Consider the following 15,158-nt stretch of genomic DNA (forward strand, 5'->3'; position numbering starts at 1 on the left):
ATCAAAATAAGTTGATTTGCAGTCGAGGGAGGTTGAAGTTTGAAAGATTTGTTATGTCTTCTTTGGCTATAGAGCTGTTTACAGAAGTCCCTGAGCTACCTGGTAGGTTCAGGTCACGACAGTAAGAGGCCTCTGTCTATTATTCGGATGGCTGTAATGGGAAAAGAAAAGCAGAAAACCATTTTTCCCTCAGATTTATCTCTGTTTTTTCTGTTTTTCGAGGGCTGAGAAGTGTCCACAAATAGACATTTCTTTGTTTGGGCCTGTGAGAGGTTACACATCATGGCAGTATTAAAGAATGTGTTGTGGCAATAAATGAGAATAAACCAAATTCCGACCTTTTTTCACACACAAACTGAACATAATAAACTGAAAGAATAAATAAATAAAATCCCTTGGTTTTCTTTTAAGAGTCGCTCCTCCTACTCATCACATAGCATCTTAACTGGAAACATCTCGGTACTCGTTAACCCACTCAAATCACACAAAAATATAAACCCTCCCGACCCTGAGAAGCCATGATACCATCGCTCTGTCTGCAACACACGCAGCACATGTTTAGAGATTGGGCTAATGAAAGCCATTCATGTTAAGATGGGGCATGTTTATAGCCCCTCAGAGGGATTGTGAAGTCTCATTTCTACATGGTGACATCGTCTGTGGCTGTATGGAGCGTATTAAGCTTTAGTTTACAGTACACAGCTCGTTGGAGCGCTGACAGAGACGCTGCACGGGAGAAAGCGGCCCAGGAAAAAGCAGCTTAATGCTAAAAGAAAGAAAGCAGAACATAGCAGCCCTGATACTCTGACTGAATTGCCTTTTTACTTTTTTTACCACTGCAATTAGTTAGTATTACGTTAGCTAATTAGTGTGTATGCATTTGGCAGAAGGGAGTGAATTTGACACTGTTCTGCTGAGGAGTTGAGGAGTTCAGACTTGGATTTGGGTCGCTTTATTACCTGAGGACTAGACTCCAAAGCCCAAACATTTAAGTTAATAGTTTGAACCAGTAAAAATAATAAAACCTCACACCTTGAATACGTTGAGGACATGGAGCAGCATAAATCAAATAGAGTTCACTAAACACACACACACATACGCTCTGGAAGGGCGACAGCAGCAAACCATATTTTAGCCACCTAACAGAACAGCCCGCCATAAAACGAATCAATATCCGTTTAAGTGGACTCTATATTTAGAACGTTTCCATTGGTTTACCCTGCCGTGAAACAGCCGTTTCCGTCGATGGGGAACTGTAGCCGTTCTTTGCTCTCTCCAAAGCAAACAGACTCCATCGGAAGAACAAATAAACGTTATGCCGCAGAACACGGGAGTTGCCGGTGTCCTGCTGCCTTGATTGGTTAGTTTGTTTGTGGTATGGTCTGACTTTTTTTGAATTCGAAAGACAAGACTATATAGCTGTCTCACGTTAAGGTAAACCGGCGCAAATATTCTAAATATAGAGTACACTGAAACTGATATTGATTCTTTTGGTGGGACTTTCTTTGAGGTGATTAAAATATGTTTTCCTGCTGCCCCCCATCTGCAGAAGTACATTGCTTTTCTTCCATACATTGATTCCTGTCAGGTTCTCCAAGCTAGGGGCATACTGACCGTCATCAGCTGAAATACACTATGAATAAGTACCTCAAACAACTGTAGGAAATACATTATGAATAAGTACCTCAAACAACTGTATGAAATACATTATGAATAAGTACCTCAAACAACTGTATGAAATACATTATGAATAAGTACCTCAAACAACTGTAGGAAATACACTGTGGATCAGTACCTCACTACAACCCCACTTCAAAACAACCAATCTATTAATTTTAAGGAGGACAAATATACCATTTGAAAAAAAACATAGTAAGAAATCGTTAAAGTCCGTTTCACTATTGAGCTGGATTTCTGGGTTTCCACCGTCCTCTCATGTGTGTTGCAGTAATTGTCCTCCCTGTTGGACTCCTCTGCAGCCAGCCTACTCTGTCTACTATTTGCTTGTATGGAATCCAATAAAAAAAGTTGGTTAACTCGAATATGTGTAATTAACTCTGAGCCTCTCTTCCTCTTTGTGCGCAGGAGTCCAGGGCAGCGCTGAGTGCCTGTGCGGGAGGAACCACTTCACGTGTGCGGTCAGTGCGTTCGGGGAGTGTACCTGCATCCCGGCCCAGTGGCAGTGTGACGGGGACAACGACTGCGGGGACCACAGCGACGAGGACGGATGCAGTGAGTTCCCCCTCCTCCCCCTTTCTCTCTTTGGTTCTATCCCACTGTTAACGGAAGCCGGGAAAATACGTTTTCTAGGTTTTCACCTTGTGTTTGGAGTGGAGACATTCATAAGTTCCCCTGGAAGAAAACATAAATATTTTTTTTTCCTATTTGGAACTAGGTTAGTGGGGCTCTTAATCCTCTTGAGGCAGAAATGAGAATTACAACAACAAACAATTAGAAAAAAAAATGTCCCTAAAAGTATAAATAAATTGCCTGCCCAAACTTTTCACTTTTTCACTTGGTTTTTAAAGATGAAAGAAACTGTACTACAAAAAATAGTCCTGGCCAAACTCACCAGAGTAGTTTTTTCCTCAAAGGGCTTCCGTACTCCGTGATTTACCCTAAGATTTATTGACTTTGGATTGGTCCAATTTGAAGCTTGGCTTTGATGTGATTACTTGATCCACGTGTCCTCTCTTATTTCACTTGGCCTTTGTGATCACGTTGAAATTAGAATCCAAGTCAAACTCAACTTTTGTTTGTAAAATGATTCATTAACACAATCAACTGTACAATATTTGTATCAAGATAAAATACTCAAAATACTAAAATTGTAAGTACATAAATCAACTTTTTATACTCTACCAGTCATTACCAAGACAGTATTGAGGTTGGATACTCAGACTGCTGTATTTAACATTTTGATACAGGTATTTATGAATGGATATTTAATTGAAACTACTGTAATTTCAGTTAAAAATATTTTTTCTTATTTTAAAAATCAAACTTGAAGATATTCGCTGAACCAGTTTGATAGCTGTGGTTTAAAAAAATATATATAAAATCTTCAGACTCCGGCTCTGTTTGGCAGCTCTCTGCAGAAAATGTGTGTAAGTGCACGACTTCTGAATATTTCTTTCATTCTAAATGTAAAAAGTGTGCTCCGGCAGAGCCGTCCTGCATAAATTGTCCAGAATAGTAAGAGAGAGAAAAAAAAAAAAAAAAAAAAAATTATAAGTGGTCCCATATGGATCCCATCATCACCCAGTGAAACAGTGAATGGGTCACTGGTCTAGGCGGGGTAGTATTTCTAATGCTGAGGCGGAGCGAGGCGTTTGCCCCCGTGCACAAAAAAAAAAAAAAAACCCAGCTTGAGTGACTTCTGGCACCAGACGGCGTTCGGCTGGAGGGAAAATCTTGGCAGCGCAGCCAGACGAGAGTATTTTCCTGCAGAGCATGTCAGTTCGTGAAGCGGAGGACATTTCCGCCGCTCCTCTTTTAACACTTCTGAGTATCGATGTGAGGCGTCAATGTGAGGGTCTACTTTTTCTCTCCTGCAGATGCCGCCCCCTTTCTTTTGTTGTTTGTTTGACACTTCCTCAGCCTCTCTGAGAGGTGTGTGTGTGTGTGTGTGGCTGCGTTTGTGTGCGTGTGTTGATGTTCTGTCTCCAGTCCATCAGTCCTCCTCTGTCACATTAGGGCTGGTTAGAGGGCTGGGTGGGAGAGGGGATGCTAAGTGTTATTGATCTTAAGCCCAGGTTGAGCGTTCAGTGAGCCCGATCGCCGCGTATCGATTCCTGCGGCGCGTCACTTATTTAAACGGACACACATGGAAGCAGCTGACAGATATCAGAGCGTCTAGCTGGACTTTTCCTAATCCATTAGTGCCCCGTCTGATCGATCCGCCGCTCTGCAGCCGGACGCTCGCCCCTCTTGGACTCCATCCAGTCAATCTCGTAACAACCGGGGGCATCACATCACAGAGATTTATGTTGCCCATTACAATATTTACTCCTACTGATGGATACTTTTACGTCTTTAAGCCTCAAATTAAACCATTTCTACTCACTCTCAAGTCTGAACTACTGACTGTCTTTTTTTTCAACCTGCTAATAGGGATACAAAAGCAGAAAATGTTGGGAATTTGTTTGGGGTTATAGACTTAATAAATGTATCGATTAATGACCTTTTCATAAAGTGTGAACGTCAGAGTAAAAATCCAGTAGAGAAAGGTCAGCTTTTCCATATTTCCCTGGCTGATAACCGGAAGATTTACTTCCTCAGGTGACGAACTACGTTGGCGTCACGTGTGTTTGCCCGTTTGAAATCTCATGAAAATTCTGTGCGTGTTTGCACCTGCGTGTTTTGTGCGTGTCACGGAGGTAAAGTGGAGGCCCACGTGACCCCACTCCTGTTACGCTGATTGAATTAAGCGAGTCGGATCGTAAAACCCCAGTGAAATTTTTATGTCTTTTAACGACGCCTTCCAAACGGAGCGAAAGGACTGAATTTATGGAGGCACAGTTTCGGTGCGGTGGAGAGAGAGAGAGAGAGAGAGAGAGAGAGAGAGAGACAGAGAGAAAAAGAGAGAGAGAGAGCGGTTTCCCCAATTGAGCAGGAACGTCAGACGCGTGTGACCGTGGGAACGCAGAATCACAATGAACACACACACACACACACACACACACACACACACACACACACACACACACACACACACACACACACACACACACACACACAGATAAAACACAAAGGAATATCTCTTTTCAGCAGAGCAGTGCAGTTTGTGGCATCCAGACTTTGTTTGAACTTTAACATATTTATCAGTTAAACCAATTTAACAATTTTCGAGAGAAAGCGCAGTTGTGTTGAATCACAATGCAGGAGTGTGTGAGTGTGTGTGTGTGTGTGTGTGTGTGCTTGTAAAACTCAGGAGGAAAAAGTGTCCCACTGTGTCTATGAAGCTATCCGTGTAAACTTCCGATCTAATTACGACGTGGGAGTCATGTGGACGCCGTGTAGTGCAGATGTGGCTGTTGTGTGCTTGCGTCGTCGTTGTCGTCGTCGTCGCCCCCCGTATAAAGTTTCATAGCTGCACGGAGACCAAAGAGGGGGTGGATAAAGATTTGATGTGGGACCCAAAACGACATGTTTGAATTCTCTTTGTAGAAGCGTGCGTGTGATGGAGTAAAGGACAAAGCGTGTGGTGGTGTGAATGTCAGCGGAGGAACTCCATCTCACTCCAAAAGGAGTTGCTGGTGCGTGGCGGCGGTGAGGAGGAAAATGGTCTTTACAGCCGGCCCGCTTTCCTCCTCCACCCACATCTGTAACATCTGTCTGTTTGTAGTGGACCACACTGGGTAGAAAGGGGGCGGGGTGATCCTAAATGTACCCATTTAAAAACACACATTAAAGTTACTATTAGAAACATTTAACTGGTTACCAAACAGTTTCTATTTCGTACCGATGCCTCAGGATGACCTACATGAGTAAACAAGACCATCAGCGGGATTATTGGTTGTATAGTTATTCTTATAAGACTGTCGGACCCCGCTGCAATAAAATGAGAGTTTTCTAAAAAAAGGGACTCTGGTGGTAAAAACACAACAGCTTTAATCCTCAGGGACCGCCAAAAGCAACACAAAATAAGAGTTCTCAGTAGCAGCTTAAAGTTCACGGACCATGGCAGGGTCTTTTATTATCCAATCTACGAATCACATAATAAATATATTTTTGTCTCTTTTACTCACTGGTATGAGACTCGCGCTCGCTATCGGCCGATAGGCGAGGTCAGGTGTTCAAATTGATATTGGGAAGGAAAAGATGGTATCCGAATATATTTCTATTCATAACGACCATTAAGTCTGCATTATTTATTTTTTTATCAATGTCAATCTTTCTTTGGGGAGTTTGTAGCCGAATGAACGTGGCTGAATGGCAGATGTCCTTCTCCTCAACCCAAAAAGTTGAGCCAGGTTTAAATTTGTTGGTGGGTGACCCTGTGCCCTCCCCCCACCCCCCACTGTGTAAACAGACTGCCATCATTCAAATACAGGAGAAATACAGTCTTTGAATGGGAGATCAACCGGGGATTTATTGTTTTTGGAACAATAAATCTAGTAAAAAATATTTGTTGTGAATTTCCTGACTGAAGACGAAACAAGTATCAATGCCTCACTAGTCGAAGAGCAGGTTACGGGGTCACGCCTCTCTCAAGGACAGACACTAATTAGCCCTGATTGAAATTTAATGAAGGCATAACTCTCAGACGTTTAATCAAATTAATAACGCCCCCTTTTTCCTTCATTGATCCAGCTGTCTGAGCTCAGGGCGAGTACGTGGCTCCGGGTGGCACACGGACACGATAACCCTCTTTACCACGTCTGACAGCAGGACGAATGTACGAGCTGCCAGAGGCTCTGACATGAAGCACTGCTCCATTAGAGGAATATACGTTTATATTCTTGGCAGTCAGGTCCACATCCATAAACCCTCGCCAGGAGAAGGAAGGTCACATGCTGCCTTTGTGACTCTGGTTCCTATGGAAATGTGCTGAAAGGGAAGATGCTTCAGTTTGTCAGATTTCCATCAAAACAAAAGGCTTGCGTGTAGCTTTAAGATTATTTTGGGGGGATTTTTTTGCTTTATTTAACAATTGACATGATGTCCTGAAGTTTATTTTGATAGTATGAATAATTGTGGGTGATGATGCTTTTTAAAACTGCAGTAGGTTTGTCAAGAATTACAGTACAATTGCACAATAATTTATCAGCTTTGTCCAAACTCGACACTTCAATGCGACATTCCTGAATATATTTCGTGTTCAAAAGAGCAAATTTCCTTTTACATTTTTCACTGTAAAAAACCCCCAAAAACCTGCTTATTGTTGATGCTTACTCTTCCTCCCTGCAGTATTATTATAAGACTTGTTTTATGGAGGAATAACCGCTAACAAAGCTCTGCTAATTCTGGAATGGACACATTCCCCTATAAATTCTACCCAATAAAAGTCCCCTGTTATTTTCTCGGTTAAAAGCTTTTATTTTGAAGTAGCAAAATCATGAAATGTTGGATTGTCTGTGATCAGCTGTGACTTAACATGATTCAGTTAGCGGGTCTGGTATGTTTAAACGTCTTAAAAAGTCTCAAAGGAAACATTTTATTTTGTTCTTTTTTATTACCGTAATGTTATTTTTGTAGTTTTAGCCAACAGGCTTACATTTCCCCCGAACAGCATTTCCCTTTGAGCGAGGCCTTCTGAGCTCTCTGGATACCCTGAGAGTGGACAAGGCCAACCGTCTAATTGAGTCTGACTGATGTTATTATTTTTTTTCCTTCTCTCATATCTTAAACGGGTCTCAGTTTTCCTAATCTCACCTCCCAGTTCAAGTTAATGAAATGCATGAAGACAGCGTTCATAACAACTGAACCCAGAGCAGATAAGACTCCATAACCTTGGAAGACGTAGACGCATCTTCGGTTCTTTCACCACGCGTCTCCTCCCACCTCCTCCCCTCCTCCTCCTCCTCCTCCTCCTCCCCTCCTCCTCCCCCTCCCCCTCCCCCGCTGGTATATATCATCCAACTTATTTCCCTCTCTGCATTTCACTTACATTGGTGAAAGCGGGACATCAGCGCACACACACACACACACACACACACACACACACACACACACACACACACACACACACACACACACACACACACACGTTCACACACTGTTGGAGTCCTGCTGAGTTGAAAGCAGCTGAGGTTGTGAAAGAGCAAATGCTTTGGGCCAGAGTGAGGAGACAGGGCTGCAGAGGAGCTAGATGTGAAGCAGTGTGTGTGTGTGTGTGTGTGTGTGTGTGTGTGTGTGCGTGGCGTGTGCGTGTTTGTGTCTCTCTGTTGTGAGTGATTGAAAGCGCTGCATGACGTTTGGCTTCCTCTGCTGTCAGCTAACACGAGCCTGTGAAGTTTGAGAAAGCGGTGTGTACTTTGAACTCGCATACACACACTCTTAGGTATCTACACACACACACACACACACACACCCTTACTCACATCTTATAAGAACCCCTCAGTTGGATGCAATTTCAGGATATCTGTGAGGACCTCCTGGTGGCGTCATATTTAACATATTTATGAGGAGAATCCGTTCGAGCGCTGACTTCCTTTCGCAATTTCCTAACTATAAATGATCTGAGTGCTCGTGGATCCTGTGGAAGTTTTACCAAACTATATATATATATATATATATATATATATATATATACTGAAAAGGGGAGATAGGAAAGGTCTGCTGTTGTTGTCAGTTGCCTAGCAACAGTGTTCTCACAATTGAAAACAATTGAAAACCAAGCACGGCGTGTACTTGACTCCCCATCGGGGAATCACAACCCCTTCAGTTCTTTTAGAGGAGAGCATCAGTGTTAGAATATTATTTTTTTTGAAGTGCTTCAAAGGTATTAAAGTATGTTGAATGCTGTTTATTTTGTCTATTTTTAGAAGAATTCAGAACAGTACAATCTGTTTCTTATTTGAAACCCAGCTAGGCCTCATGTCTGATAGCATCTCTGTGGTGTATTTATTCATGAACAGGGCCGGTGTGTTTTTTACTGCTTTGGTTATTCTGATAATTCAGCGTGAACCTAAATGCACCACAAGACCTACTGAAGAATGAAGGTCTTTTAAAACCTTCATTATGTCATAATAATATCATTTCATAATTGTTAACTTGGTTGCAAATGTGGGGCACTTCTTCATTCTCATGAGTTTCCAATTTCTTTTCTGACAAGAATCTGAACAAATGAGCTTTTCAGCAAAGTAACTCTTAACGAAGACGACTCCAGATCTCCAGACGTCTGTCTTTGAGCCCGTGTCTGTTTCAAAGTGTTTTAAGAGCACGTTGGGAACGTTTGAGAGGCTTAAGATAAGTTTCTGGCTTAATAGAAAAAGTCTAATCTTGACCTTTTGACCTTTGATCAAACTCCAAACTCGTCCCCTGAACAAAACAAGTGAGCTCAAGCTCTGGGAAAAGAAAAAAAGAAATCCTCAACTCAAACGGGTTCTCACAAGGACATTGATACACACACACACACACACACACACACACACACACACACACACACACACACACACACACACACACACACATAAACCACCGACCCCAAAAAAATAAGAAATACCCCCTCCGTCCTTTAATCTACGGCTCTCCGCAGTCTCCGCCAATCAGGGAGAAGCTGTGACCGCGGGAGCCGAGCTGATCCGAAAGCAGGAGCGCAGAAGATTAGGACCCCATTCCGTCCTCCTCAATGTGTCAATTTCTCTCTCCGTCCCTTCATCTCCTCCGTCCGTACCTCCCTCCGCCTTCGCGTCCTTCTCCTCTCTGCCCTCTGACCACGGGAAACCTGCGAACCATTCTCGCTTTTCTTTTTCACCCCAGGCTTTCTCATTTATTTCCTCACTATGTGGTTTGTGTTTGTTCCCTCGCTCGGTTTGTCCGTCTTCCTGTCTCTTTTCTTCTTCTCTTGTTTTTTCTTTCTTTCTCTTTCCGTCTTGGGATATGACCGTAGTTGTTTGGACACATTAGCATAATCCTCCTCCTCCTCCTCCTCCTCCTTCTTCTCTTTCTTCACCCCACCAAAACGCTCGCTCCGTCTCCTCCTCCGCCGCCTCCTTCCTAAATATTGACTCCCCGCTCAGTAAACGAGGAGAGCACACTTGTTCACACAGAAGAGGACACGATTAGAGGCTGATTGAGGGCAGAGAAAGAGACAGGAATACGAAGAGAGACAGAGAGCCTGTTTGGTCCGGAGGCCTGGCTTCACCTTTCTTTGTAGACCTTGTATCCGCTTGTTTGAGTGGGTTTTAAATATGTTCAGTGTGTAGTTAAACACAACAGAGGTGATGGATAAGGGTTTAAAAGTGCTAAGTGGAACATTATTATTATGAATTACATATGTGACATTTAAAAAATATTGTCAAATGAATCATTTTTGACGTTCTATGGACTTAACAGATTTATCGATAATAGAAATAATTGTTCTTTTTACTCTTAAATTAGTGAACAACCAAGGTGGAGAACATTGGTTGGTTTGCTACATGTTGGAAGTCATTTTTTTGTCAGAAACTCTGACATAAAAGAAGAATTCGCTTGGTTTACGATACAATTTATTCTTGCATCTCCATGGCAACCCTGTGTTGTTTTGCTGGAGACTCTACTTAAGGACTGCCGTTGCATCTGTTTCGTGGTTCCATTGAAATGAAACGCAGTGCTAACATTTGTCTGGACTCCCCTCTGAATCTGACTCAGCAGAAACTTGCAGGCGTTAACTCTTCTCAGCCGTGGTTTCAGCTTTACATCATTTTCAAAGTGTGTCAGGAATCGATGTTGGTCTGATTTGTTGATTTTTAAAATCAATACAGATCTCAGGGCGATTTTTTTCTAAAGCCATAGTCTGTCTGGCTGTTCCCAATCAGACCGAAATTGATACTTTTGGTTTGTTTTTCTGTTCGTCTGCTTCTGTTTCACACTCTCGCACTTCAAGAATCCAATCGTACCAAATGAAAAATGCTATTTGCGCAGGGAGAGTGTACCACTTTGCCTCGGCTCTGATTGGCTGTGAGCACGGATCCCTTCCCCTCCAGATAATCTCCCAACGACTTTAAAAAATGTCGCTATTTTCGTGGACGTTAGTTAGCATATTCTGCACGTTCTCTTCGGCTCTGATGTCAACCAGACATTAACAAACTGTTATTTACAGTCCTGCATTTCTTCATTTGGATCTTTTTGACAGCCAGACAAAATAAACAATTTGCAGACATGGCCTCAAGGCTCTGAGATTTAGTGGTAAAAGCACTCGTCAGCGTGGTTGACATTTTATGTGCTAAATAATTAAAGGACTAATTGAAAATAATGATTGATGGGTTTATTAGTCACAACCTCAGACATGACTGCACCTTTTTTTTATTTACCTTTTTTTTTTATTTAGACTCAACTCCTGTTTGTTCATGCGACCAGAAAAAAGATGTTGTGTGTTTTCAGTTACCATACTTTCAGATATCTGCATTATTTTAGTTTTTTTTCGCTCCCACCTGATTTTTACCGCTTCATAATAAAAGTTTTTAAAATAGCAAAACGACGGGGGACTTTTACTGTGAATAATTGATGGGAAATAAAACATGTTTATAACTGAATTGTCAGAGCTTTGTTAGCGGCTATTTTTCACTAGAGATTCACCCGCTGCGTTTGGAAAAGATTTCAACAAACTCTCACTCAGGCAGGCTGCGTTTTTGGTTCCCTTCCTGCAATCGGGTCTGAATATGCTCTCAATGCAATCAAACCACCTTTCCGAAAACGGTCCCAGAACTGCTGTTATGGTCCCCCACTGGCGTACGATTACTGGAATCAACAACTTTCCAAACGGAACGCACCAGAGTCCAATTAAAACAGACTAATGTTAAGAGGTAAAGGGAGGGGAGAGGAAACGCCGGTGGATGAAGCTGCATGACTTGGATGGAGAGAAAGCTACAGTTAGAGAATGTGTATGTTCCCCGTGGGAATCAATCACACTCTTAACGGCTGCGGGTACGAGCGTGTCAAGCACTTCTGCTTAGCTTCTTCTTTTTTTTTCTTTTTTTCACTGTTATTTACAGTCCTGCATTTCTTCATTTGGATCTGTTTGACAGCCAGACAAAATAAACAATTTGCAGACATGGCCTCAAGGCTCTGAGATTTAGTGGTAAAGGAACTCGTCGACGTGTTTGATGTGCTGAATAATTAAAGGACTAATTGAAAATAATGATTGATGGGTTTATTAGTCACAACCTCAGACATGACTGCACCTTTTTTTTTTTTTTTTTTTTTTAAAGGAGTTTGTTGATTAAAGAACAGATGGAATTGGAAGAGTTCACACATAGTTAACCTGAACTCTCAGGTTAACTATGTGTTTCATTAGACAAATGCATTCATTTTATGTCACATGAGCAGACAGACGTTACAGTCATTTAGCAGACGCTTTTATCCAAACGCAGCTGTGTTTCCATTGGTTGAATCGTGTGTGTGTGTGTGTGTGTGTGTGTGTGTGTGTGTGTGTGTGTGTGTGTGTGTGTGTAATGTGTGTGTGTGTGTGTGTGTGTGTGTGTGTGTGTGTGTGTGTGTGTGTGTGTGTGTGTGTGTGTGTGTGTGTGTGTGTGTTAAATGGAAGCCTGACTGAATGAATGAAGGATGCACTCGGCTTGTTCCTCACTGCTGTCGAGCACTCAGCAGAGATTTGTCATGGCAACAAGAAAACGGTTCTGCATTAATCTGCATTAGTCTTGTAACGATGTCTTCAGTACGAGGGCTGTACTCGAGCACGGTTTTGATGTATTTGTACTTAAGCCCTTCTACATTTCAGAGGAAAATACTATCAAACTACAACTTTCTGTTTTCACAAAAGACGGATGAACAGTTTTTGGATCACAGGTGGTGAATTTGATCACCAGATTACGATAAACGCTTCCCAGTGGGGCTCAAAAGCTAGCAATCGTAACTCTGCAGTGAGTTTTCCGACGGGTTCATGAATGCGCTGTGGCGAGGCATGAGGCCTTTTCACTGCGAGAGGTGGAGGAGGGTGGAGGGTGGAGGGTGGAGGGGGGCCCCATCACGCAGGGCCAACGGCGCACACTTTGCCAAGAAAAACGCCGCTGGCAGCGCCGCTCCACCCCGACGGACGGAAATATGCGCTGGCCACCAACCAGAGCGGCCTAGAATCAGATAAGCTCTGTCGGGACCGGCTACCAGAGGCAAATAAAGAGCGAGCGGAGCAGGAGGGACTGAGACGGATGAGAGGAACAGAGGGGGGATTAGTTTGAGTTGGAGAACGCTGGCAGACTCTTTTAAACTCTGAATATGACACATTTCAAGGTCTTAGAAACTATCAAAAAACGTCTTACGCAGACTTGTTTAACAATGTTACGGTGCTGAGCTGCAGTGATGCAAACTGTCTGCCATCCTAAAACCGAACCAGCAGTTAGTCCTCTACTCTAATGCTACCCATTCTATTTTTTTCAGCACCTGCTTTGGTTAATAAAAATACTGGGAGATAAATGTCTGGCGCTTCAGAGCGGAATCTCTTTTTTTCATGTAAGAACATGATTCATTTGGGTGCAGATCCTCAGTGTTAAAGAGCTGTTTTGATGCCCAAACCAGTATCCAAACCAGACTATAATAACTCTGGATTGTTTGGGGCAGGCATGAAAATCACTCACCTTTCGGCGAAATTCGCCATTTTGAAACCAAAATAGGTGACCTCCGTGAATCGTGTAGATTCGATGAAAAAATATTTGGGGGGTAGGTTCAGAGGCCGGCCAGTGAATGCTTTTCATGAGGTCTTTTCACTGCGAGAGGTTTATAGTCCTCCGTAAAGTGCTTTACTCTAGACACGGAGAGCCTGTCGGAGAACCTTTCCGTAGTTTACGTGCGCATCCAATATATCAGTCGACGCAACAGAGACGGTAAGGGCTGTGATTGGTCCTCTAACAAAATCATTTCCGGAAACACTACTCGGTTTGACTTTGGACCTTATTTACTTTGTACGTTGTTTACTTTGCACAGGACCAATAAAATACCAAATAGGATTTTTAAAGCTTTGGAAGTTTATTTACAAAACTATTTACAAATATTTTGTTGTCAACATATAAGATCGATCGGGCGGAGAATTGCAATGCGATTCTAAATTTGCCCATTAATGTACAAGTCCGAATTTTGCGATTTTCACTGGCTACAATATTGCATCTGTCAGTTGTCAAATTTGCTGAACAAATTGTTAAACTTCAATAATTATTCATAGTCAACTTATATAGTGCATTTATTTAAGCTCTCAACAGCATAACCATACAGCTTATGTGTGTTTTTTGCCAATAAAAAATATGGAATATTCAAATTTTTCTACCGGGGGAGGACCACCCGGACCCCCCTAGAGGGATAATATCCTTCTCACCTTTTTCACCCCTGACCCGTTTTCATGCCTGTTGGGGGCTAGTCAAGTCTATGCACAGATCAGATATCACGTTCTATCATTTATCAGCTCATTTACGCAACGCGGCGGCAACAACAACACCAGTCACTCGCAAGAAACCCATTTCACTTCTTTGCTTGTGTGTGAATACATCTCCAGTGTAAACAAAGGGAAGTATTCAGACACAGTTGGGGATAAAACTGCCTTGAGCCAAGTTTAACACTGACACATTTGTTTATGTCAAAGTAAGAATAACCACTTAGATTGTATTGAGTTATGGGCGAGTCTCCAGATTTGTTCAATCCGTCTGGAGAAGCTGCATCAGCTGATCAAACCTCCGGGTCAATAATGCGTACACACCACTTTAACTTCTCGCGTTGAATGCTTGCTGAACCTGTCTATACAGCAGCAGGAAAAAAAGTTAAAGGACCACTTTGTCAATTTTCAACCCGATCTCTATGTATTCTTAATGTTGTGAAATAGGCTGTGAACACACTTACACGTCTTAATCCAGTCTGTATCTCCTAAGAAGATAGAAAAGAGAAAATATGAAACAGTATCTTGATGTGACGGCACACCGAGGGGCTTCCTCCGTGTTAGGGGTGGAACGCAAAACAACTTTCAAATCTGAAAAAAAGGGGAAAAAAGCAAACTGCTTATTTTCAAAAAAAATGAGAAAAGAACAAACGCAGCATGCCGCCTTATGTTTGCACGTAAATTGTTCACTCCTGGAGCTGCTGCTTTTTCCCTATAATGGGATTTTTTTTCTTTCATGCATTATTTGTGAGACATGTTTCTCCATCTCTCGCAGCAATATCAAGGCGCTCTATTTGCCAACACAGTTTACCCTCAACTGCTGCAATGGAGCTCGGTCTTGAAAGTGTGTGTTTTTTGTCTTGTGTGCAACGGCCGCTTGATGTCAAACATGGAGACAAAATAATGAAAAAAAAACCCCACAGACCACCGGTGTGAATAAATGTTTCCACTGCAGACGACAGTAATCTGGAGGTGAACCGACGTGTTTTTGGACTGAAAGAGGAAAAACCTTTATTAGAGCTCCTCGGATGAAATATTCTCGTAAGACTTTCAGACTCCTCTCTATCGCTCCCTGGAGTCCACATCTGTTTTCCAGTCAGTTCACTGTCCTCTCTCTCTCTCTCTCTCTCTCTCTCTC

The 15,158-nt window shown here is 42.4% G+C and overlaps 1 protein-coding gene across 1 annotated transcript in view; it reads left to right on the top strand.

Moving 5' to 3' along the window:
• lrp4 (low density lipoprotein receptor-related protein 4) overlaps positions 1–15,158 on the top strand; it is a 115,236-nt gene that overhangs the window by 50,318 nt on the left and 49,760 nt on the right. Inside the window, 1 exon segment of the mRNA XM_054608185.1 lies at positions 2,086–2,232. Within this exon segment, the coding sequence (XP_054464160.1) occupies positions 2,086–2,232 (147 nt within the window).

The sequence above is a fragment of the Anoplopoma fimbria genome, chromosome 2 (assembly GCF_027596085.1).
Source record: "Anoplopoma fimbria isolate UVic2021 breed Golden Eagle Sablefish chromosome 2, Afim_UVic_2022, whole genome shotgun sequence".
NCBI lineage: Eukaryota > Metazoa > Chordata > Actinopteri > Perciformes > Anoplopomatidae > Anoplopoma > Anoplopoma fimbria.